At 37.1% G+C, this 26,136-nt stretch overlaps 2 protein-coding genes across 9 annotated transcripts in view; both read right to left on the bottom strand.

Annotated features, from left to right (window-relative positions):
* Positions 1-1,163, bottom strand: part of PHKA2 (phosphorylase kinase regulatory subunit alpha 2) — a 44,889-nt gene extending 43,726 nt beyond the window's left edge. Inside the window, exon 1 of one of the 2 annotated variants that reach the window (XM_080576428.1) lies at positions 467-1,163. In XM_080576428.1, the coding sequence (XP_080432554.1) occupies positions 467-544 (78 nt within the window). In that variant the 5' untranslated portion in view covers positions 545-1,163. The remainder of the gene's footprint in view (positions 1-466) is intronic. The other variant, XM_080576427.1, reaches the window with a different exon arrangement.
* A 509-nt stretch (positions 1,164-1,672) lies between these two features.
* Positions 1,673-26,136, bottom strand: part of ADGRG2 (adhesion G protein-coupled receptor G2) — a 63,718-nt gene continuing 39,254 nt past the window's right edge. For 4 of the 7 annotated variants that reach the window (XM_080576422.1, XM_080576420.1, XM_080576423.1 and 1 more), the window contains 19 exons: positions 25,768-25,841; positions 24,600-24,639; positions 24,433-24,467; positions 22,951-23,033; positions 22,211-22,271; positions 20,965-21,707; positions 19,960-20,158; positions 19,463-19,619; positions 16,569-16,718; positions 16,223-16,345; positions 15,731-15,776; positions 15,518-15,621; positions 14,901-15,025; positions 13,755-14,023; positions 12,812-12,911; positions 12,230-12,504; positions 9,022-9,123; positions 8,188-8,340; positions 1,673-3,783 (listed from right to left, as the gene is read on the bottom strand). In XM_080576422.1, coding sequence (XP_080432548.1) covers positions 3,599-3,783; positions 8,188-8,340; positions 9,022-9,123; positions 12,230-12,504; positions 12,812-12,911; positions 13,755-14,023; positions 14,901-15,025; positions 15,518-15,621; positions 15,731-15,776; positions 16,223-16,345; positions 16,569-16,718; positions 19,463-19,619; positions 19,960-20,158; positions 20,965-21,707; positions 22,211-22,271; positions 22,951-23,033; positions 24,433-24,467; positions 24,600-24,639; positions 25,768-25,841 — 3,024 coding nt within the window. In that variant the 3' untranslated portion in view covers positions 1,673-3,598. Of the gene's footprint in view, positions 3,784-5,500; positions 5,877-8,187; positions 8,341-9,021; positions 9,124-12,229; positions 12,505-12,811; positions 12,912-13,754; positions 14,024-14,900; positions 15,026-15,517; positions 15,622-15,730; positions 15,777-16,222; positions 16,346-16,568; positions 16,719-19,462; positions 19,620-19,959; positions 20,159-20,964; positions 21,708-22,210; positions 22,272-22,950; positions 23,034-24,432; positions 24,468-24,599; positions 24,640-25,767; positions 25,842-26,136 lie in introns of those variants that run through there. The other 3 variants (XM_080576424.1, XM_080576426.1, XM_080576425.1) reach the window with 1 other exon arrangement.

Raw genomic sequence — 26,136 nt, 5'->3', positions numbered from 1 at the left:
TGCCCGCCGTCACCGCACGCCAGCTCGCGTGCCAACTCTACACGTCTGGCACGCTCATGGATGCGAGGTACAAGGTCAGTCACGTATCGAGCCCGTGCGACCTCAGCAGCATCTTAAACCCGTGGCGGGGGGGTTGGAAGCGGATGGTCTCTGAGGTGCCTTCCAACCCGAGCCAGTCCGTTTCTACACGCCTCCTGCTCGTGGCCAAGCAGGTGGCTCAGGCTTGCCCTGGCTCGCTGCTCCAGCCTAGAAACCCATCCCGCAGCATCTCTCTAGGCCCTCCTGAGCTGCCTGCCTTGCTGCGACCCGGCGGCTCGCTCTGCACGCCCGAACCAGAACCGATCCGTGTCACGCATCGAGGCAGCCCAAGGTCGCCCCCCCGCCTCCCCTTAAGCGGCTGCGGAGCCCCCCCCCAGCGGCTCCCCCCCGGCTCCGCACGGCTCGGCTCGGCTCGAATCCCCCTCACCTGGTGGCAGAGGATGGTCCGCTGGACCAGGCGGGCGTAGCCGTCCAGGCGTACCCCCGAGTTGCTGCGGCTCCTCATGGCCGCTCCCGGCCGCCCTCAGCCCTCAGCCCCCGGCCGCGCTCGGCGCGGCGGCAGCAGGAGATGGCGGCGGCCGCGGGCGGGGCCCGGAGCCACCTCCCCTCGGCGCCCGGGGCGGGGGCAGCGCCGAGGCCCAGAGGGGCGGCACGGCTCTACCTGACCACGGAAACAGTCCTGTCGGGAGAGCTGCTGGCTCTCTTGTGGCTCTCAGACAGCAGTTGTGTACGAACTGCACAGCAGGAGCGGGGGCAGGGCTCTCCTCACAAGTTCGTTAACTCCCTCAGTCACAGCCGTGCAGCTGTAGTTCAGTGAAGGTTTCACAATCCCAGAAGAGCAGCCAGTTCTTTCTCCCATAAATCTGCACGTTTACCGCTTCAGGGCATCACTTTCTACCATAGAAGTCAACAAAGATTGCAGACACCCAGGGAACAGGTTTGCTCTCCGAGATGGTGCCAGCTGCACACCGGGTGCTGCTGTTTACCTAAGCCTAAACTCCAAATCTCTTGACAAGCGTCCTGGGCTTAGCTCCGCAGCCACAAGTTGATGCGCAGTCTTCCACTCCGCTTTCTCCCAGAAAAGGGGTTGCAGCTTTCAGCAGGCTCTGAGCTGCCATGGCTACGCCGCTAGCAGCGCACAAAGGAACAAGTGCCAAGAGGACATGTAGTCTGTAGGCCATAATATGGCTTAGTTGCAAAGCTTTAAGTGAACTAGTGGGACCTGGAAGCCACAGAGCTGTGTTAATCACAGCATGCCAACTTGTTTAATTGCATGCATTTTTTGCCTTTTTTTTTTTTTCCGCAAAATTAAAAACAAATGAAGACTCCAAGCAGTGACAGTGGATGTCCTTTTTACTGTGGAATTTAATAACTGAAGCCAAACTCAGCTATGTGCTTTTGCTCACATTCTGATGGAAGACTTTCAGCAGACTTGAGGACAAGCATTGAGCAGACAGACACATCAGACCTTTTCTCTGCTACAAACAGATCTGCCAGAACCATGAAACGTGAAATATGATGTAGGAAAAAAAAAAATAAATGCAAGGGCAAGGTCAGCATTTTCTCCAGCTCATGTCATCTGAAGAATTGTAACACAATCCCATATAACGACACATTTATCTAAAAGACAAAGTTTATGTATTTTATGTGTTTACTTGCTGTAAATTTATTATTTTTTACAGTTGAAAATATAAATACAAGAACATTAAATAAATTTACAAGAAACAGTGCAAAGGCAATTCACCAATAGTTAAAGCATTCACAGAAATGCATTCCAGCTACTAGCATTCCAGTACCGTCTTTTATTAACATGCAGTTAAAACCTCGTGGATAAATACAACAAATACTTTAAGTTCGCACTTCAAAAGCATATTCAGAGTAGTCTCAGACACAGGTGACCAAAAGAACCCAGGCATTGCATATAGGACCACAAGAAGGTTTGAGTAATGAAGAGGTTCAATTGCTGAACTACAAGAGAGACCCAGAAAGGAGTTGTTTAACTGATGGATTTGGTTGAGAAGAGCATTTCCAGGGCTCCCTACTGAGTCCTCTGGGAAAGCAAAGTACTCTTTCCCCTGCAGCGTATGCCTGCCTCAAAAAATTCCCCTTCCAGGGTCCATCAGTCTGCAGTGTGGCACTAAGTTTGTTCTAGCTCTTGCTCTGGCAGCATCCAACCTTTCTCCAAGAACGCACGGAGCAGAAGAAATGGCCACAGCTGCACACCTGTGTAAGAAGTAGGCACAACCAGGGCTCCCGCTAATTTCTCTTCAAAAATCTTCACGATGTTGGATGGGTTCTATTTTCGTTCAGCTGTTTCACATGAAGAGCCCAAATCCATCTTTTCCAAACAAATAACACAAAGAAAATGAAACTTTGCTTCATGAACTACTGAGCTAGAGCCTCAGGATTTGGTTTGCCAAAACACGAACAAAGTACAAACAGAAATACATTGTAACTGCTCAAGAGCTGCCCCTTAAAAACAGCCACACGACAAAATGAAAAATTTACTAGACTACTAAATACAGCAGCTAGCATTTATTTTCTGTATTTATTTTTTTAATTCAAAAAATAACACTTTGCTACTTTATCGTTGCAGATGAGAAATGCCAGTGTGTTTAATCTCTGGAACCCACACTCAAGATAAACTATTGACCCTGCTGAAATCAATGGCAAAAGCTTCCATTGACTTACTCAAGCCACTAAGATAACTTAGCTGTATTTAATAACCTACTGGCTACTTTACTTATCAATCCCTCATTCTTGGCACTCGCCTTTGAAGACACCCAGTTTCTTACCGCTCTCTGTTGTAATAAGAGGTCGCTAAAGGTTAAAGACCAATAGTGTTTGTATTTACAGTCCTGTATCTGGTGAATGAATTTAAACCACTGTAAGTGATTTCACTTACTGAACAAATTAGCTTCTGTATCATTCTATGTTAAAGTAAATTATTTCAATTAAAGACAAATGCAAAGTACAATAAAAGTTAAAACAAAACAGCAATTATTTTTCTATACAAAGGAATGTTTAAATTTACAAGAAATAAATACAAAAGTATCACTAAGATGCTTAAAAGCAGACATTTTCCTGCTTATGTACAGCGCTATAGCCTGCAACTACAACATACAAAAGTTGAAGACAGTATAGCTAACATTTTTAAAGATATCATTTGTATGCAGAAGTTGTATTTTCCTACATTTATACAATACTACTATGCATTATAATTATATCCAGATAAACTTAGATGTAATGAAAAAAGCTCTAAACAAAACTTTCCTTTAAATGTAAAAACCCTCAAAAAACCTCTAATGAAGATTCAAAATGGGAACATACCAGCTGTAATTCAACATCTGAAATACCTTGTCAAAACAGTAGCTCCCTCCCCACTTCTTTTTTTTTTTTTTTAATTAGTAATTGTCCTTGTCAATACATTACATGCTGCCTTGAAGTTTCAGTACCATATATTAAATAAAATCAGTTTTTGGTCTTCTCACATTATGTAAAAACTGTTGAAGTAAATCTCTACTTCACACTGTACAACAATGTTCTGTTTAAAAGGAAATCACATTTTCTCAATGAAAGTTAGGCTTCCCCTCTTTGAAGTCCTTCTGAGTGAGATACGGCTATTTTGGCTGCCTGTATCATCCTTTTCTTGGAATACAAGTTGTTTGCCTGAAAAGTCATGAAGACACACATCACCGTTCTGTACGCTGAAAGAAACACCATTCTTCTCACTGGAAATATGGCCTGTAGAAACAAAAAAATGCATTCCCTATCAGAAAAGTAGGAATTACATATTTTCAACAGTGAAAGTCACAATTCTCCGAATATAGACTTTGACTTCGAATAAATATCACTAGATAATATGCAAAATAATTCTAATTCTAGTTTTGCATTAACTAGTTAAAAAAAGGTTTCTTAGTTTTGCTATGTGTATGAAACAAGAAACTGTTGGACTAAACATGATATTTTTTTTCCTTTGAAGCGCACTCATCTTGCAACATTTATTTCTGGAGAACAATCAGAATATGGCCTAGCTCCAAATATTTTTCTAAGCCATATTTAGATTGAGAATCTTAAACACTTGGGTAACCCTACAGTGAACATGTGTCATACCACTGCTGATTGCTGCCTACTAATGCAATGGAACACCAGCTCCACAAATGCTTGATTCTCTGGATAGAATCTCCTATGTCTAGATAATTTTGCTGTGAATTAGGATTTTTTATTGTATTTGTGCAAACACTTCCAGTTGGATTTTATTCTTTTTTATTATTATTATTATTTCAGAAAGCATATAAATTTAAAGGATGTGCCATGATCCTGATACCATATGTATCATAGGAGTAGGACTAAATTGTAAGGAATATCAGGACAGGAAAACCCCCAAACAGAACTGGTATTTCTTCCGGGAGACAATCATTTTGTTAAACATGAAAAGTAAGCTCATAAACACCGATGCAAAACTGTCGTTTATACCAGAAACAGCAAAATAATAATAAAAAATGTTTAATAAAAACACAAAACATCAGCTTTTGCTGTTTGTGTTAATATAACGCTTCACAAACAAACATCATCAGAACTGGCTAACGTTAAATCTACTGAAAAGACACAACAATCAATGAAGAAACCGCTTGCCACTTATGGTTTTGAGAAGAGCAAAAGTACTGGTGAGAAACACTGAGACAGTGAAAGATGAGCCTGTTACAGGGATCGAGATCTGATCTTCTCTAGTACACCTGGCTTCAGTTCATCAAATACCTCGAGTATCCTGGAGCAGAATCCTGCTATAGCTCTGCCCTCCCCTTTCACTTTCCTGCTGCCTTGGGCTTCTGAACAACCCTCGCAGAAGCAAGTGCTGGGCCTGTGCAGGGCCATATCACCCTGTGCAGGGCCACATTACAGGACGGCTTTTAACTAGTTCTTGTTGAGGTCTCCAGGGGGAGAAGTATGTGGTGACATTCTTCCCCTGCACTTAACCCTTCCTGCAGAAAGGATTCAGCTGCTTGAGTGACTGGCCTGGACTGCTCTTCTCTCTTCTGCTTTAGCCAGGGCCCCCAGGCACACAGCTTTAGTATCACTCTACCCAAACAGTTCCTCTACAGCATAAGCATTCACTTCAGGCAAACTGCATACCTTTCAGCAGTTAGCCTACTCACTCAAGCACTCAAGCATATGTCAGTGTATCAGCTGCAAAGTCTCATTTCTAAACTTTTCTTTGGAATGAGACAGCATTTTTAAAATAAGATGTGAACATGTGTAGGTTTCTAGTTAATAAATCTTCCTAGCAGTTTGAAAATGTAATGCATATCAACTAAATCTAAACATTTCAGAATGAGAGTTTAAGGAGGTGAGCTTATAATGATGGCTGTCAAATAAAAATTACAAATTCCTTGCCAAACTACTGAGGTGCCACTGGACCTGCGAAAAGGAAACAACGTCTCAACAGATTGTACAAAACCTCTTAAATATAAGTTGATGTTTAATGATTAATTTAAAAGGTCATCAAGCACTAAAACATACACAAAAGTAAAGAGGGTAATATGAGCAGAAGAGCTTTCTTAATCAACTCAAATCAGATAAAGACTGAAATGGCAGAAAATAACCACAATTGCTGACATTGTAATTGTGCAAAAATACAGGTTTAGCCCCCTGCCTGACTGCCACTGATGTATTTTAGAAGCAGTGTTCTAAGCAGCTACGCCCTAACGTTAGTGCAAAATCTGAGGAGAAAAGGCTATTCAATGAACAAATTCAGAAAGGTTGTTTCTGTTCCTCAGAGAGGCAATTTGCAGGTTCAGTCATGTGATACCTATCGGGAGTTTCCCAAACATGCAAATCTGTAATAGAAAAACAGAAAACGAGGAAATATTAATATGCGATGAAAAGATGAAGTTACATAATCCCACAGGCAAGCAAAAACACATTCTGCATAGACAACCCAAATATACCATGGCAAGTCATTCAGTCCTGCATCTGGACTAACATTTCTGTGGAAGTAGTAGGGCCAAAACCATTAAGTGTTTATAACTTAGTATATTTATGACATAGGTCTCAATTTCCAGAATTGCTTTTTTTGTTGTTGTTGTTGTTTTTTTTTTTTGAGCTCATTTTTAAAAATAAAAGTATTACAAGATTATTTTGCAGTTCTAGCTGCGAGAGCAGGAAAATCAGGTATAGAAGATTTTTCAGAAGGTTCTGTGTTCCTACCCAGCACTGGTCAACTACCTTCTGGAGGCATTTGTCTACCTCTTCTGAGACACAATTGCCCCATATTTAGAAGATTAAGTGTAAGGAATTGTCTCAAAGAGCTTTGCCAGGAAGATTAACTTAAATTTAGACTCTTTTTGTAGAAGTCCTACAGACCCAAAAGAGTCAATCAGACCATACAGGCAAGGTTTCATAAAATTCTTCTGATATAAATGGAGGATGTGGTACAGGGTTCACAGCATTCGAAACATACAATAAAGTGAAAGAGGAGAGGAGATGGGTCATCTGAGACATCTATGTTTACAGGCGTATACAAAGTTATAACAAAATTCTTTCAGCTGCTTTGTCTGAGATACTTATGGCTCAGGCCATGCAGATTCTTACACTGGAAAGATTAATCAATTAAATAAACTAGGACACAACAGGAGCATGTCACATAAAATTGGCATCCCTCAAGGATTTAGACCATCAACTTTGCACCTTGTTCTAAAATACTACCCAAATCAACAGCAACTTGTTATGGAAAGCCACAACAGAACCACTCAGTTGCTATAAAACCCAAGTTCTTTAAAATATTTCTGTTATCTTTCTTTCTGTTGAGAAAAGTAGCCAAAATGCACTTGTAGTTGTGTATAAGCATATCAAATGTTGCAGGGGGAAAAAACACTCATCAGAGTAACTAACGTAGCTAGACAAAATGCTACAAGATGTGTAGGCTTTTGCACCTGAAAATCTCTCTTGTTTTGAAAGATACTACTTTTAACTAAAAATATTGCCTTGCTTTGTATTTGATGACAGTGAGAGTTACAGGATTCTTCTCTCTCAACTGGCCTGTTAGATGGAAAGTATGTTAATTATTGCATTGTGTGGTATCCAAACAGAGGTTTTACAAAGGGATGGCAAAAAGAAAGGAACTAATTTTACAGACTCAACATGGAAAGCTATTGAGAGCATGTCCAAATGACACTTGCTGAAGTCTTGTGATTTCTTTACAATATGCAGCTCACACATCCAAATGCACAGTGTAACACATTAAGGGGGAAGCATATATGAATTCCATAGCTTTTACTCTGTACATCTGAGAGATTATAGTGTTTTCCAGTTGACTATCTGCTTTCTTCTGACAGCATGTGCCAGGAAATGAGGACAACGTAACCTTTGTGAGCATATTCTACAACTTCATACTAAACAATCTAGCTGATGGCATGACTTCTTAGCCTCAACTCTTGATCAGTTGGGAAAAATACCTTAGGCCCACAAATAATTTTACTTCAGAACAACTGTTTCCTGCAACAAAGGTATATTTCCGTCAGCAAAAAATATCCTTAGCACAGTGAATATAAAGAGCTATGGAGCAATTTGGCTTCAATACTTACTCTGTAGCCAAGAGTGAGGCACACCTCTCAACAGTGCTCTCTTCACTGAGGTAGTTTTACAGGTTACATTCTCCATTTCTCTCACTTTTCTCCTCCTCTCATAAGCAGCTTCCATGTGAGTGTTCCATTAATGTTAGCAGGAGTTCTTCATATTATCTCCTACATCCTTTCTTTCATACTCTCAAAACATCTTCATGGGGTACCCTACATTTCTTTCTTCTTCAGTCTATGTTTATTTTTATAATTTTTAATATATGAACTGTTTTTAAACATTCTTGAAGCTTATTTTCATATCTTCAAGTGACAAGAAAGGTGTTAACAGCAGCTTTGGGTAAATAATAGCTTTGTAAGGAATATTACCTACCGTTTCATACATAAATCAGTAGTTCCTACTGAGTAGGATAAATTGGTATTGTAAAACTTTGTGTACAATCCCCTAAAATAGATGTGTGGTATTATTTGTGAGGACATCGGGAAATATTCTGACCCTGTATTTATAAATAATAATTGGTCAGCAATTCATTTTAAGTCAGTATGAAAGAGCATAGCACTGTATGATACATACCATTTCCATTTGCGTGCACTGAATAATCATTATTCATTAGCAATGTTGTAGAATTAGTGGAGTTACTGTTTGATTGTAAGGAATTGGAAGAACTGGATACACCTTGATTTACAGTCTGCTTCTTCAAACCATTAGTAGCAGTTCTACTCCAGTCTACAACAGATACATGTTACAGAAAATTGTGCAACTCAGACAAGCAAAACATATAGTTAATAATGGTACTAAATTAACATAAAAAACAAGGCTTTACCCACTCTCCTCACAGTATTCTAAACAGATTAATATTCTCCAACAAACATCACGTTTCTTGATGTTTACAATTTTTGTATGTAGTTCCTTTTTCCTCTTTGGCCCTTTTTAATACAAGACAACTGTCTTAGTTTTATGACTGCAGACAGATCAGAATTTTCCAGCAACTAAAGTACAGTTGACCATCTAAGTTGAATCGTATAAACAGTATATATATAGCTTTATGAGAAGTCAACCACTGAATAACAAATAACATAAACCTATTTCTAGATTTTTTGGTTTAAAGTATGTTTCACCTTGCTTTTGTTGAAGTAATTAACAAAACTACACTTGATATAGAAGCTAGAACCAATCTTACAGGTTCTTAATGATGATCAAATCTTCTGCAAAGACATTCCCATACACTGCAATGGAAGAGATCAACTGCAGTTAACACCTTAACGTGACAGCATGCAAGAACTGCATCAATTGCCACCTTTAAAGAGCATAATTTCAGAGGTTTTAGCATATTACAAAATACTAGGAACTTAACACTGAGTATAAGTATTAAGAAGTAAAAATAAAAAAAAAAGTTTCCATATTTACCAGAGTTTTCAGCCAGCCTGAATTTCCCACAACAAAGGTATCTTCTCCACTGTTTACGGACATTTTCCTTTGTTACACAATAGAAGATAAAAATGAAGAATCCTGCAAAGCAATGATTGACTTTTACTACTTCTTAATAAACAATGTTTTGTTTTTCCTTCATTTGTTTTTAATTTCTAATCAAAAGGGATGACAACTTTCTTTGGTGAAAAAGTTGAGATCTCTGAATGCTGGAGAATACTTTTCCATTGAACATAGATGAAAGGAATCATACACACAAATGCATGAAGAACAAACATAACCAAATCCACAAAGTTCAAGAAGTTTCTACTTTCAAATAGGAAGGGAAAAATTCTGTGGATTCTGAAATTTACTTAGCACTTTTGGAAAAGAATTCAAAGCAATGTCAATTCAAAGCAATGTATCAGGGCACAATACAACATTGTCCAGCTACACAGCTCTCAACAAATGTCATGACATTGCCACAGCTTTTATTAGCAGATGACCTGTTACCACCAACTGTAATAGAACCAGTAGTGAAAAAAAAAGTTTTTAATTCTTGTATTCCTAGCTCCTGAAGCACCATTATTGAACTTTCCACAGATTCAAGGAGCAATTAATTGGACACAAAATCATAGCTATGTCATTTAGAGCATCATACAAAGAAAATAACTCATATCTAAAATATTAACAAATGGTGCCCCCTTTACCACAACTTTAAAGCCTAATATTTTCTAGAAGGGATAGGGCTCATCCCTTGCCAGCTTTGCCATACAGACATTACCTGCTTCACATTCACTTCTACTGACACACAATGGTATGTAACTCTCCCTGCTTATAAAAGCCCGCCCTCCCACTTTAAGGAAAAGTGGCACTTGGTCTTTGCAGTTTTCCAGCTGCAATGTGTCCTCGAGAACATCAGTGATAGGTTTATAATGAATGGAAAAGAACAAGAAGGAAAACTAAATGTTCAGGCTGGCACAGACTTGCAAGTACGTTATGTTCACTCTACTTTTAAGGTCAGTTAAACACGTAAATTCCTACTAGGAGAGATTACTTACATCTTTGGTAGCTTAAACAACTTCTTAACTTTGGCTTTCAGGATGAATATTTGAATGTAACTACATGTTGCTCTACTCAGGGTTCTAATACCACTTTCAAATTCAGTTTTGAAGCACTGGCATAAGCTTAAAGTCAACACAATTTATGCATCCTATATTACTTTTAATTTCAGGATTTGTCCAGCATCTAAGTTAAAGCTGAGCAGAAGTAGAACTTAGCCTCACATAACAGAGTTCTTTTACCACACAGAATCTACAGTCCTGAGTTGGTTTTACACAGTTCCACGTGAGACCTGTGAGCATAAGGGTTCATCCCCCCTGTTAACCAAATAATAAGGTACTCAAAAATCAAGAAACTGATGGGAGCAGCCATAAAGGCAACCTGACTATGAGGAAAATACTGACAGAAAATGTCTGCTAAAGTATCGACAGAAGATGTCTGCCAGCCTGAGAACTACGAGCTTGAGAACTAGACCTGTGAACCAGAAGCATCCTTGAGAAGCGCAGCTGACCTCTTTGAAGGGCAGCTGAGTACCTAAGAACCAGAGACATCCTGGAGATATTAATAATAACAGCAAAACCAAGGAACAGTAACTACAAATTATCTGGAAAGGGTGAAAAATGCTCTGGAACGAAGGTAAAACACCCTGAGAAGGTTGGAATCAGTAACTGCTACTGGCTGTTTTAGTCAAAAGAAGTGAAGTAGTCTGGGTAAAGTAAAATTATGTCTGGAAGAATAGAAACTGAATGATCAGCATCATCTATTGGCTGCTCTAACTGGTGGTGTCCTACACTCCCTTATGTCTCTGTGATATAAAAATGACTTGTTTTCCATGCAAAATGGACTTTCTCTCTCCGAGAACTTCCTGTGCACAGACTTTTCCTACAAGGTTTACTTGCTGGGGACACCTGGCTGACACCAAACTCCATGATGATGATCATCTTCAAAATGAAACTCTGTCTGTTGTCACTTCTGGGATCAGTCCTGCTTCTGGGATCAGTTAGATGAGCACTTGGTACAGGTAATGTTTTGAATATATATGTGTATATATACGTATGCATGTGTATATGGAACTAATTGTGAGCATATTCACTACTTTACTAGTGCTAAGTTTGTAGTAACCTGTAGTAACCTCTCTTTTGATACACTCGCTGCTGCTATTGATTGCAGCTATATATATATATATATACTGCTTTTTTGTAATAGCTTGATATATACTTAATTAATCATAGCTACACTTGCTATTACACTTGCTAGAGGTGATTTATGTTAATCTGTATTAAAGTAAACAAATGTATGAAATAAAGTCTTTGTGTCCTTGTGTACTATGGAAGCCTGCAAATCCACTGTCACGATCTCTATGCACCCAAAGGCCGGGGAACCATTTAAGCTGTGTCCCATACTAAATAGGGGAGTGGTATATACACTGAATTGCAATTTTAATTGCTTAAGCCTCTCTGGAAAATTATTCAGCTAGTCACCTAAAATGCCATTTAAGCAGAAGTTTGTATTCAAAGTGCAACAGGACAATTCAGGTACATCCAGATAACTGTAGGCAACTACGGTACCTCATGTTTATATGAAAGCTTTTGAAGCTTCTGAAATCTGCTTTTGGATATATCCAGTAGCATCCTGGCCTCTGCAAAGCTGCATGCCTTCTACGTACTAAAGGCTATGCTCAGGAGTTGGACCACTAACTTTACATGTTGCAGCCTTGCCTGTCTCAATGGCCCTTTGGTGAATGTCACCCCTCACCCCTCTGGCTTAGAGGTAAGCAGAGAAATAACGCAGTTTTCACTACATTAATTGCATTATTATGTGAGCACTTACAGTAACTGAGTATTTACAAGTAATCTATTGACTAGAGAAAGACAGTCACTTCCACTGGTGTCTGGTTTGCATACATTTAAATTCTAATATTTATAGGTATAAATATACATATAATTAGTAGATAGCTTTTCTGCACCTTATGGTAACATAACAGTAACATAAGATTAGAGTAAAGCAGTATCATATCAAATTTAAGTAACATCTTAAAGAATGTATCAAAATTACATTTTTGTTGCTAAATCAAGAAAGTGCCATTTTCATATGTTTTGTTCATTATAGCATAGGCAGCAGGCTGACACACAAAACATGAACTTACCTTGCAATGTGTTAAAAATGGTAAAGAGGTAAGTAAACACATCATTTACTGTGAAGAAAGCAAATCCCCAAGTAATTCCCAACAAGAACGTGAGGCCAGCAACACTCCTGAGGTCTTGAATACTTGTTTTTCTTTGAGCACCAAGTTGTTTTTTCTTTTTAATGCGACAGAGCTGAATCAGCACAACAATGAACATGCTGATATTGATCAGGAATATCACACAAAAGTATCCCACAGCAGTAATATAGAAGACAATTCTGTTTTTAATCCAGCAGCTAGAACACAAAAATAAAGTTTGTCAGCTACTATCAGAAAAAGACATTAAGTAAAATAAGTATGAGATAAAGCCATACTTTGTTGTAAATACAAACCATTTTTGTCTCTTCTTTAAAAACTTGTATGTTTTTGCCAAAGGGTATGAGCCTTCACGTAGGCAGATACCACTAAGCACACAAAATGCTGTAGAGCCATACCATTTCAAAGCTCTCTCATTGCTTCCTTCCCTCCCCCACCTGTACTTTGAAGAAAAGCAATTTGGTAGGACCTTCACCTCCCAAAAAAAAGTGCCTCCTTGCAACTTACAATTCATCAGGTCTTGTTTTTGAAACCTTTCCAGTGGATATAAATCCATAATTATCTGGTGATACCGCCAACACAATGGCAACAACTACTGCTGGTAACCCTAGAAGATTATGAGAAAACACGTAAATGGAAATCTTGACAAAGACAGTACTATGATAATTTGAAATTAGTATATTTATCAGTGAAATCTAGATTCTGAAATTTGCCTGTTGAATTATGTTGACTACTAGCTGTCTGAAAAAAAATAATAAAAACTGGGGCATTCAAACAAGAGCACAACTTGGAAAGAAACCAGAGTTCTCCTCAGCTAACTCCAAATCTTTCTCAATTAGGCAACAAATAATATCACATCAAACTGATTTAAGACATCAAATACGGCATACACAATTTTCTTTCTTACACCTGTTCAAAGAAAACGATCATATTGATTTTAGTGCCTTCACTTGTGTTTACTCAAGTGGCCAGAGACAATAATGAGGTCTAGAATCTCTCTCTCCTTTAACTAGTTATATCTCTTTCGACACTTTTTGTTATAAACAGTGCTATTGCAGTAATGTAATGTATATATTTCATGGCATTTATTTTCAAAACAGAACTGATGCCATCTGTCTGGTAAATGGAAATGGAAGTAAACACATTAAAAATTGGTTCTATTGTACTTGCACAAGGAAAATCCATTATCCATTTGCATTGAGGTAGCCTAAGTTTTTCACTTTGCGATCTGAAAAAATCTGCACTTAGGGAGAAGTTCACTATCTCAAATGTGAATATGAATTTGGAATTCATACAATCTGATTTACTGATAATGAATACTTCATCACTGACAGGTCATAGCATTTAATGACTGCTTCATTTGCACTTCTGAACTGTGTCACATTCACTGAAATACTTGGTAAGATGATGCATCTATTTAGCATCCAAAAAAACAAAAATACATACATACCCCAACCAACAATGCAAAATTTAAGAATGTACTTCCGCACATAGGTATTAAAGACTTTCACGAGGGCAAGATACATGTGGAAAGCTTCTAGGCCCATCCAGGTGAAGGAAACCAAGAGGAAATAGTGAAGAAATACAGCAATTGCAATGCATAGGCCTTGTGTATCATACAACGCAATCCATGAGTCAAGGAGGAAAACTAGGTTGAGTAGAAGTAATGCAGCACACAGCTGGATTAAGATTTTGGAGGGGTAGTCTCTCCGGATTTTCCTAAAAGGTAAAATTAGTGAGATGACATCAATAGTCCCTGGATCCCTGGCTTACTTTCTCTCTTGTATTTGTCAGTGCACAAATGTGAAAATGTATTTTTATATTTTCATTCATATATAATGATTCTTATATTGCATTTATACATGGGACAGTGTTTTATAAAACATTTCCAAATTAATGGTCTGTATGCATAAAGTTTGTTATATTAAGATTACATAAATATGAACAACAGCTTGGATTCCTAGGTATCAGTACCATAATTTTTTTACATTGTATGTTGGGCTTCTCCTTTTTGGAGTATTTCCAAAAAACAAAATGTGAGTGTTCTTTAATGCTAGTCTAGATTAGGCTTTCTACTGGGCTTCTAAAACTGTGATAGAGCCAAATAATTCCTTAATGATAGGATAGAGTAAACGGGTGACAAATCATTTCTGGAAGGATTTCCAAAACATACTGTAGAAGATTTAATAGTTAAGCCCCAATCATCTTAAGAAAATGTTCAAAAAAAGAAAAAAAACAACAAAGAAAGTTAGTATGCCATAATTGCACTTCATTAGAGAATACAAATGATTTCAAAATGCTATAATTCAGAAATGCTCTCTGTATGGTCTATCAAACACATTCCTTCACTCTTCTTCTATGATAATATACTGTAAAACACTTTAAAGTATTACATCATCACTTCTTACTGCATAAAGCCTCATGATTAATTCACCTCTCTATAAGATTAACCCTTGAGCAAGACTGAATCAACCCCTTTCAAATTTGTACACTATTAACTGAGACAGAATCTATAACTACTGGATAGGACTTTGCAGTGGAGGTTAAAAGCTATCATCACTGAAGAACAATGCAGCTTTGTTGAACAGGTACTTACTCGAAGGCTATGTAGGTCACAAGAGTGATAGAAAGAAAAATTGCAGAGAGGCCACAGCCTATATAGGATATAAAAGTCTGTACCAATTCTTGTGTGGGACTTAAAGGAGTATTTCCATACAAGTTCTAAAATGGAAACAAATAGAAGTTAATGTCAGAGAGCATGCTTATTAAATAAAAAAACGCATAACAACCAAAAAAAACCTTCCCTCCTGCATTAAAAAATACATTTTTTTAATAAAAAGAACTTATTAAATGTTAATGAAAAACAGAAATGCCAATCTAATTGAGAAATCCCATCTGATTAAAACACCGTTTTAAATTTGATTTATACTAATTTCCCTTTTCTACAGAAAAAACAACTGCCTAAATATATAAGGTGTGGTATAATAAGCAGTTAAGCGATTTTGACTTCAGTGGAACTCATGGGCCCCAGTTCAACAAGCAGCTTAAGTACATCACTAATTTTATTGCTCTACATACTAACACTGAAGTGAATAGAACCTGATTAGTATTTAATAGATCATATGTGCTCACTGAATCCTCATTTGCTGAATATGACACATGCTTTAACATTTTCTTGAATCAGGGTAAGACTATAATTTTTGAAATACTTACCATCAAAACTGCAAAGCTTGTGAGGTGGTTGCATGAACAGACTGTTTCATTTACTCTACTTTCTTTAACAATGCAACCTTCATACGACCAGCCTCCATGTCCACCTGTTAAAGAAAAGAGCTTTGTTATTCGTTAAAGCATGTCTTTATATTATTAACATGAGTTAGAATACCTAAAACAACAAGATTATCTTGGGTGATATCAAGTACTCACCATTTTTATTAAAGTCCCAAAAAACACATCTAACTGTTGAATTATCCTGTTTGGGAGTTTAAAAAAAAAAAGAATAAAAAGATGTTTTACTAAACAGTGAGTTAATGATAAATATATATTTATTTTAATTAAATGCAAAATGAATTTAAGTGTCAATGTCATTGCAGTATCTCCCTAGCAACCCCCACTGTCAGGCTTTTATCTAAAAGGTTTATGCTTTGGAGAATAAAACAGAAGCATAGGTAGGAAGGATAAAACTTCATGGATGAGTGATAGAGCAAAATTAAATTACATCAAATCATTAGAGAATAAAAATTAATACCAATGATAAATAAGCAAAGATGAGTGATTCTGAAGGTCTAGTTAGAAATGAATTGTGCACACTATTAAAGCAGAACCAACTGATCTGTATTTTTGCTACAGTATTTCTTCTACAACAACTCCAGTGGAGGCAACAAAACTACACTTTGTCTGCCAAAACATAAATCATACCTGATTAGGTCTGATATTCTGTAAAGTGACGGTAACATTTGCCTTTAAGTTTTTAATTGTGAGGTTAGCAACACTTGATGATATAACATTGCTGATTAAAGATGCGTTCTTCAAGGATGGATCCTGGAATGACAAAAAGTAATCAGATTTTAAAAATAAAAGAAAATGATGCAGAGTACAGCACGCACAAGTTCAGGTATTATGAGGAGTGAGTATCCAAAAAAAATAATTACTTTTTAAATCGGGAAGTTTTAAAATGTGTTTTATGGGAAAAAAGTCTGTATTTGATTTTGCTCTATTCTTGAGTTTAAAACCCTTATGAACAAAGAAAGGATTAAAAAGATACCTGGAACACAGCAGTCTTTTTAAAGAAATTGAATATAATTCTAGAAGCCAAGCCCAGCTCTTCAAGAGGTAAATTTGTCAGCAATGATGAAGGAAGTGTAATTGATCCAAGATTATTTAAGTCTTGAAGTGCATTAATGCCGAGAGAGATCTGAAAAATAAATGCACAGATTATACTTGATTTCTGTCACTAAAGAAAAAAATAAATTATACCTTATTTTCAGTTTAGAATTTTGAAATACGTATCTAAGGACTGCCAGGAACTTATTCCTGTTCTCTCATTCCTCTCATGTGCCAAGGAACAAATAGCATCTGCAGGCCTGAAAATAGCACAACTTATTTCAGCTCTGCCTATCATTGAAAATACTCTGTCTTTACCCATTTTTGTACAGGGGCAGAACATCACTGTGGTGGGTAATATTGATTTGAAAACAATGATAAGCAACAGTCTGGCTAGGTCTATGTAACTGTGTAGGGTGATTAACATTTCACAGCACAGAAACCTGCAAAACAAAGAATTTTTATACCCCATGTGAAAGAAGTATATAATTTGTAGATGATTTACTAAGAAATTTAGGTTTTATACTCATGGTACCTACCTATTTCTACATTAAACATGCCCTGACCATTTTTAATTCCTTGGCTAATTTCAACTAAACTTGAAAGAAGAAAGGCAGATAAAACAGATTTTTAAGCTGTGGCTGCCAAATAGAAAAGAATCCTACTGTTCCTTGAGGTAAGCCTTACTTCTCCATTCGTTGTTGGAATTCCTGATTGATCTATCACCATATGTAGAGCTCCAGAATGACCCCAGAAGGTACTGCCTCTTGCCCAACCAGAAGGCCTAGCAAAAGTAGGCCAGAGACAAGGGAGGAGCAAGCAATAGGAAGGAAATGAGAGTATCAGGCAGCAAAGAGTCGTAGTGGACATGGAAGGGTGGTACCATAAAGGGACTACGCCAGCTGACAGGGTTACAAGGTAGGGAGAGAAGACGTCTGGAATCTAAATGAAGAATCAGGATAATGAACGCAAAGGCTGTAGGAAAAGTATAGGAGAACTAAGGGTCCTGAAGTGGGAGAAGCGGGATTTTTGTGCCAGTACAGGAGCAAAGAACAAACCCACAGGCAGACTTCACTAGTGCCTCTGCTCAGGGATTATAATTGCAATTAAGATTGAACCTTTTAAAAATGAATCCAGAAAACTCTAAGTTTTTAAGTACAGTGTTAAGCGGAACCTAGGGCTATAAAACCTCAATTCATGTTCATCTGCTAGAAATGGCAAAAATAATCTGGATAAACTACAATTCAGATATCTCAAGAGCTAAATGATCTAGCATGGTAAAGGAATATCTGAACTTTCCCCCAGTTTTCTGTGCTGCATTTATATGACAAAGAGCTTTGTTTACTACAGAAACTCTATTTTTTTCTTGAAAAAGTCTATTAAGTTAAATTTGTGTTTCTTGTAGCACGTTAGTCATCTTACATAGAAATATCTCAGAGTTCACAGGAGATGTGAAACAGTAGCAGAACTGAAGAGAGAAATTATCTGTGTTTTCAAATAATGTTTATAACAGAAACAACAACGTGAGCACTCCTCAGTGACCTACCAATATGGTTTAACTCTTCTGTTTAGACCGGTGGTTTCCAAACTTCTTTTGACCGCACACCCGTTAGTAAAATTTTTTTGAGTATCCACCCCAAAATATATATATGTTTTTATTTATACATTACATACATGTACTACTCCACTAATTTATTATGTGCATTGTAAAACATACACAAAAATAGAAATAAAAAAAGGATGAGATAAAGATTAAATAATAATTATTTATATAAGTTTCATTTATTAATGGTAGAAAAATATTTTCTTCCTGTTCCACAATGGATTCTGTGCACCCCTGCAGCACCCACATCCCACTTTGGAGACCACTGGTTCAGACAGCCACCAATGAAATTCCAAATCAATTCCACAAAAGCATTCCCATTGCTCTGTTTTGAACTCGATGATATTTGTTGATGATTCTCTGTATTTCATTGCCAGTGCCATCAGATTTCCAGAAGATCATTACTTAGCAATTATCTGTTTTTCAGCACTACCACCTCCAAGAGTCATCTTAGACTCATGCACTACATATTGCTAGGAAAACAGAAAACAACTCAAATGTTACAATTTCGTACAATTTTCAGTTTTTCAGTATCACAGAACAGTTCCAGTACTACTAATGGTTCATGCAAGCTTAATCTGTCTCCTTCTCCAAGAGGACAGAGTGTGCCAGGATCTGTCCAGAACTTTCCATCTCTTCTCACTTAAGCCTCCATGAACTGGTGGTATTGTCCAAATTAGAATTTCCTCAACCAGGAGGGAAGGTTTTGAGTGAGACAAACTGGATCCAAACTTTCTAAGCACTTTTTTCTTGGCAAGACCAACTAGTCATGAGTGACAAATATAAGAATGTTATTATACAAGCAACATAATAGTTCTTTCCTGGCACCTGCAGTTTCCTGCAATTAATTTCCTTCTAACATATGAAGCCATCTGGCAACACTCCTTGACAAATTTCAGCACTGTCAGGGTGGGTAATTAAGTGACTCATGATTCAGGGTTCTTGAGGCAAAATTATTCAGCCAAGCAGTCTATCCATTGTGGTGTTCTGGCTGTACCCTGTAAAAGCTTATTAGTTGAATGCCAGTTTCTGCTAACTGTGTCCCTTATTTACTCCATAACGGAAAACAAAAGGAAAAACTCTGGAAGGCTTCAAGAAGCAAAGTCTTTTTCTCTGAAAATAACATGAACAAAAGATCCTGAAAAAATATGTTTTACATATAAACATTAAAACAAATATTTTAAACATTAACATTTAAAAATTCATAAAATTTAGAATTATCAGTGTTCTACCTGGAGATTGGATGAGTCCTGGACAGCAAAAGACATTTGGTTGGAGCGGATGCTATTGGTTTTGACAACTGCCAGAGCCAAGGATGGGGAGGAAAAATCAGCAGACGTTGTTGAAAAGTTCAGTTTTAAGCCCATATAATCCACCAGTTTTATAATTCTGTTAAGGAAAAGAGATATTCAGTACTACCAAGCACATACCCTTAAAGTTCTCAGGCAAGCTGTGGCTGTGGAGCAGCAATCCATCCAAGCACAGTAAAAAATATGGCTTACTCTGCTCACTTACTGTGGTTTCAACACAAAAAGATACACTGTTTTCCATGGCATTATATTACAGTAGAGCGACTAACACTATACTACTACTCCCTTTCCATATAAGTACACTAAAGAACAAGTAACATTCTTTTGGATTATGATTCTGAAAAAATGAAACTTGCTAAAGGTGATTTACCAAGACAGTCAATACAACATACCTTTAATCTATTGCCAGAATGACCTACCTGTTAGAAATTTGGGATGATAATGGTTGAGAAGCAGTCAGGACTTTGCTAACCTCACTAACCATCCTTTCTACGTAATTTGGCTCTACTTTTCCAGCTGCTAGATCACCTTCTATTTTGGACACGATTTGCTCAGGTGTGGTGATATTGATGGCGGTATATATGGAAGTTGTGTACGTAGTAGCTGACAGTATCTTTCCTGTGACAAAAGAAGAGTTGTGAATTTATAAGTATTGTGCTCAACAAATCAAGTAAGCCCTGAGAACCAGAAAAATTACGCAGTTCTCTTGAATGAAAAACCTTACCACAAGTGTAAGGTTTATCAGCATGTTACGTGAAAGAGAATGATTTTTTCTCCCTATTAGATACTTTGCAGATAGCAATATTTTAAGTCTGTGGAAAATATAGAGCAAGGTTTCAAAGGGCCACTGTTGACTCCACTTTTTTTGATTATAAAGGTCCTCTCATGAGACTATTAGTGATGTTTAATAACTTATTATTTTGGATTTTTTGGCACTGAATGCCTGAAAGTAGAATAAAATCAGGATAAAACCAGCAATTTGAAAAGAAGCTTGTGAAGATGCACAAAATCTTCATAGGAAAATACATAGTCATTAAAAATATTCCTAATCAATTAGAATATTTTAAGGAAAATCAAACTTTGATTTTCAGTATTTTAAATACTGATTTGGCAAAATAAAGTTACCTAACTGTCTCTGTGACTTTATTTTTTCTACCAAATATACCTGTTGGGAGCTTAGCACACAGTATTTAACTACCACAGTTACCAAAAAATTGTATAGTGAGGTACCACTCGTCATGGCCAGAGGCATCAGAACATGTTCTAAAATGAGTGTACAGCTTTTGAAAGTTGTGTCAGACTTGTCACAGTAATTGGAAGGTGATAGCTCAGATGCATAACTAAAATCTTGTTAATAAATTTTAAAAGCAAATTCAGTATATGGCATTCAAGTTAAAAATATATATTTTATCTGTCATATTTACCTGTGCTTCCATTAGGCAGGCTACCATGGCCATCAGCAGTAGAATGAGGATGAGAAGCTGAGACAGAATGTTTGCCAGGACTAACACTAGGGGCCAAAGTTATTGTAAAAGGAGTAAAAGGAAGAGTAGGTGCTGAAGTAATGTTTTTGTCACCAGTAATAGGTTGGGTTGAATCTGTAGCAAGAGGAATTTGTGCAACAGATTTGGTGGTAGTCTCAGTAGGTGGAATTGCTATAGGAGGTCTGGGAGGAAGCTTAGAAGAGGAAACTGCAGTAGGTTTAGTGAGACCTACAGCAGGAGAAATAATTGTGATAGGCTTACTAAGGTATGTAGCATCAGATTTAATTGAGAGAGCAACATTAGCGACAGATTTTGTTGCAGTTGTGGAAGGCAGAGCTGTAGTGATAGATTTATTAGAAGCTATAGAAGGAAAAGTTGGCCCAGTAGATTGAGCAAGGGACTCAGAAGTGGAAAGAGTAGTGGTATCAGTGGTAGAAGATGAAGAAGCTGCAGTAGTAGATGTGGCAGAAGTCTCAGATAGAGGAGATGTGGAGAGAGTTCCCGAAAAAGAAATTTCCGTGAATGGTGGGATCAGTGGTCTAACTGTGGGGCTTTGTTTTACAGAAAGCACAGTGGGGGAAAGAAAAGCATTAGATTTGAAGGAAGAGACTGCAGTCTTTTTAGGGGGAGAAGAAGAATGAAAGAAAGGAACCCATATGGGATGAGGCGGCACTTCTATAGTACTGTAAGAAAAAAAAGCACAGAAATGCATGTTAAATGTAACATTATTTATATTTTAAAGAAAATGAGTTAGAAGAATCTGTATGAATGATATGGACATACTATTAATAGTGCATATTTTAAAATTTATCAGATCAGGTGTTCCATGCTCTACTGACAAATACTAATTCTGTAGCATTTTGAGGGTTCATGCATTCTATTTTGCTGTAGTTGTTAACTAGCAAATCCATAAATACTACCACCCCATTTGTTGTCTGCTTTGGACGTGACCTGATTCAGAACACAGAAGCTACCTGCATCAGGGAGAAAAAAAAAAAAAAGGAAAAAGAAAGAAAGAAAGGGAGTGGTAGGGAGGAAAGGGAAAGGAGCTATACAGGCAGATGTCTGTCAGTTCGTGTTTATGGAGTCCTTCCTAGCTATCCTACAGCACCGTGGAAGTTCACTCTACTTATGTGTTACAAAGATTAAGAAATAAGCATGTCAACCTTTTTGTATTTATACTTACTACATTTTTAATTCTTCAGCAGTCAAGGAACAATACTTCAGTGATGAGCAGCAGCACTGTTCTGAGATGACAAAGAAGCATTAACCTAGTTTGTCCTGAAGCATAAAAATTGCTAATACCATTAAGTAAGGTCTTCAAACAACTGTATGCTTTACTTTTTTTTTTTTTAAACAATAGTGCATCTCGTATAATTGGTTTTGATTTTCTTCTGAAACAACATTTGCAAAACTGATCTTGATATGTCAAAATAAATACCCCCAGATTTTTGCTCAGTGCCCAAGAAGCACAGCTTTCTCTTTTTAGTATGGTAAACAAACTAGAATGCAAAGGTACATGCTTTTAAACAAAGAGACAAATGGCATGAGCCGCCACTCCACACTATCACAATATCACTAAGAAAACTTGACTACATTATAAACTTGACAATTCAGGCCACCATTTCAGAAATACATTTGTGTTTTCAAGCTATGTTTCAGCTCATCCTTTCAAAACCTGCTCTATTGATGTATGCAGCAATTTTATACAACATATTTTAAACATATACATATCTCCCTCTCCCCACCCAAAAATCAGAAAGGCTGCATTTTTGGTGCATGTATATTGTTCAACAAAAATGTATTTTTATTTAAAATTAAGTAAGACTTCTCTTTTATCTACTTGGAGGTCACCTGTAAAAACATGACATCTATAAAAACATCTGAAAGGGTAACTGTGATGAGACTGTTTAAAGCACAACTTACCAATTTTGCTTACTTCTGCTCTGTCTCTTAAACTGCTTATATTCTCTTTCTTAGCCAGCTTTATTATGAAATTGCAGTGTATACTATAACGAGAAGAAAAAGAAAAAGAAAAAGAAAAAGAGACTCAAGAAACAGATATGCCCTGTCTTTACAATGGATGAAATTAATGACAAATACTAAGTCAGAGAAAGCACTTTTTTCCTAGGCTTTTTCAAACATGAGAATATTTCCGATGTATGTAAAACACTACATCAAGCTAAGAAGAAGAATAATATATCAGTTTGTGGCAGCTTATTTTCTGTTTTCTCTACAGACACTGTTGATTCTTAAATGGGATCCTCCCTAACCAATGCTAGCCTTTAAACAGTTGGTAATTTTGTAAAGGTAATAACAATCTCCATTGTTACTGTAGAGAAACCCCAGAGAGGAACAAGCAAGTGTCCTGGATCGCTATGTTAGTGTATACAAAATCTCCATCACCCTGGGGAAAAATCTAGTGTTCTCTCTCACTTTAGAGGGAGCTTAAATGACTCACTTAAACACAGAACTATGCTTTTTACAATTATGTTCGATGACATGAAACCCTGTCTAAACTAGCAAACACACAGTCAGTATTCTTCATATTCAGCAAACTCAAACACATAGGTGAATGAAAAGACAACATATAAAAGATAACGTGAAACTTCTTTCCAGCTCACAAGAATGAAGAGTACCCTAACTACTGCCAATAGACGACATGAAGGTGTGATCTGACTTTCTGTCCATTATTATTGAGGGGGTTGGGACTTTTGCTTCATCCTAAACCAGGAAGATAAACCCCAAAACTCAAGTATCTGGGGAAATGAAGTTCCAGATTATGTTTTAGAATATAGTGTTTCCATCTGATCTGTTTAAAGCACCATCAGCTTAGCTGTGCATAGCAATTAAGTTGAGAGACATGATCTACATTTCAGGGTTTCCAGGATCACCTGCTGTGGAGCAGCCTTGCCATTCTGATACTCCATGGCTTCCTGACTCTAAACTAGTTTACCTTCTCAGGCTTTCCCTATCCTGAGTATGACTGGTTTCCCAATCTGAAACACCTAAGCAATCACCTCAGAAACACTGCACTGCAGAATTGCATTCACAAGCTCTGGAAGTTTGGTGATCCCGAATCTTACAGCCTTAGTGGCTAAGCTGCTGTCTGACTCTGCTAATGTGATGATGCAGAAGAACTATGGCAGGCAAGACCATGCTTCACCAGACTAATTAAACCAGTTTGTTTAAAAAACAAACAAACAAACAAAAACATATAAAATAAATCACTAATGCTAGGAGACTAACAGGATCAGATTTCTTTCCTCGTTAGCCTGCATGTATTTCTCCACCCTGTTTCTCAGACTTAACTTCCTTGATAGCTTTTCTCCTGTTACATAGCCATTCATACCACGGACAATATATGAGCTCTTAAATATAAAACTTTAAAAAAAATTAACAACAAACCTCTGGTTTTCTGCAGTGCATTCCATAACAGAGGACTGTAACAACAAGGGAAAAAAGAATAAAATTGTTCTGTCAGGAGAAAGCAGGACTTATACTTAGGTAATGACATTATCAGAAATAAGCCAAAAAAAAGTTTTCTAAACAGTAACAACAATTAGTCATCTTACCTCACTTACTTCTTGCAAGGTTTTGTTGAACTCTGAAATTCTTTAAAATAAAAAGTGACAATCATGGAGGATTTCTAATTATGTTTCTAAAGACAATTATAGCAGTACTATGAAAAGAACAAGCAATTGCCAAGGAAAAAAAAATCCAGTTGATTGCTGATTTTTTAAAACTACACCAGTTCTAATATTGCAAAAACACTTTTCAAAGGATTGAACGTGTCAATAGTTGCCTTTTATTAGTCACTTGACAAACTAAGTTTAAACCTCTGTCATCACATGTTTTAACAACAATCCACTTATTTAAAGCTTACTTAAAAGAGCAAAAGATAAATCTTAATGTTGCCTTTTGGCAAGCAAGCATTAGGAACAGAATTCTAAACTTATACTCAAAGCCACAAAATGAAAATGAGTAAGAGATACATATTTCTTCAAAAACAAGACCTGCTGGCCAACTGTTTGTTTTTGATTTTCAGAGGGAGGTTGGGAATAGCATTAAACACAGACATTCAAACCTCTCTGGAGAGCAGTATGAATATGAAACGTGCTAGAAAGAGAAAGGTAAGCAGACCTATGGCTGGGGACACAACCTAGGCAAAAGCTTTGATGCTTCTGGAAAGAGGAAAGAGCACATCTCAGAAAGATTGTGAAGGAAGAAGTTATACAAAACTAAAAATACAGATATGACTCCATGAATCAATAAAACCTACAGCCATGAAAGTTCACTTAGTAATTTCCTAAGAGACAGACCAAATCCCTGAAACTATGACAGACATTTATCCATGAAGAGCAAAAGCCAAACTGGCATTCTCAACAATCCATAGTTCGCATCCTCAAGTATTATTGTCATTATTATTAAGATCATCAGCATATAAACAACAAGGTACTCAGGCCTTGTTAAACCCCAAGGAAACTGAAGGACCTACAATGGTATCAGCAAGTGTACCGTTTGTTAAAACAAACTCCAGTGGTAACTAGAACAAAACTAAGACTACTCTAACCAATATGAACTTTATGTTTAAGAAAAACAGTTCGCAATTCCTGAAGTTTTTTTAATTCTGAAGTGCAGAAATAATGCAAAGTGGAGAGTCTGCTAACCGCATGAAAGGGTTGCTTGCTTCATCTTTTTCAAATACTGCAAAGATTTCAATCCTTATTCAAAATTACTTACCTCAGTTCTTGTAGGGTTGCTGTTGAAATTGGAATTAAGGTTGCAACTTGATTGTTGATGGTTACGTTATTAATCTGTTAGAAACAAAGATTCCACTGCTAAATAAAACAAGTGATTTTTAGCATTAAAAGAAACTTAGGTTTATTTCACACATTTTAACAGTCTGAAATTCCAAAGATAATCAGCATGCTTTCTCATGAATACACTTCAACAGATATTTATGATGACTTTGTTGTCACAACTGAAGGAATTGGCTTATCCAGGACAGACCTAATAACACGATCTGACTTCTGAAAAATATAGGAAACATGATAGTGATTTCACACTGTCTTATGCTGGAAAAATAGGAAACTGGCTCAATCTGCAACA

This window comes from Anser brachyrhynchus (genome assembly GCF_964034855.1).
Source record: "Anser brachyrhynchus genome assembly, chromosome: 1".
NCBI lineage: Eukaryota > Metazoa > Chordata > Aves > Anseriformes > Anatidae > Anser > Anser brachyrhynchus.
The sequence above is the reverse complement of the archived record's forward strand: the minus strand, read 5'-3'. Positions and strand labels throughout refer to the sequence as shown.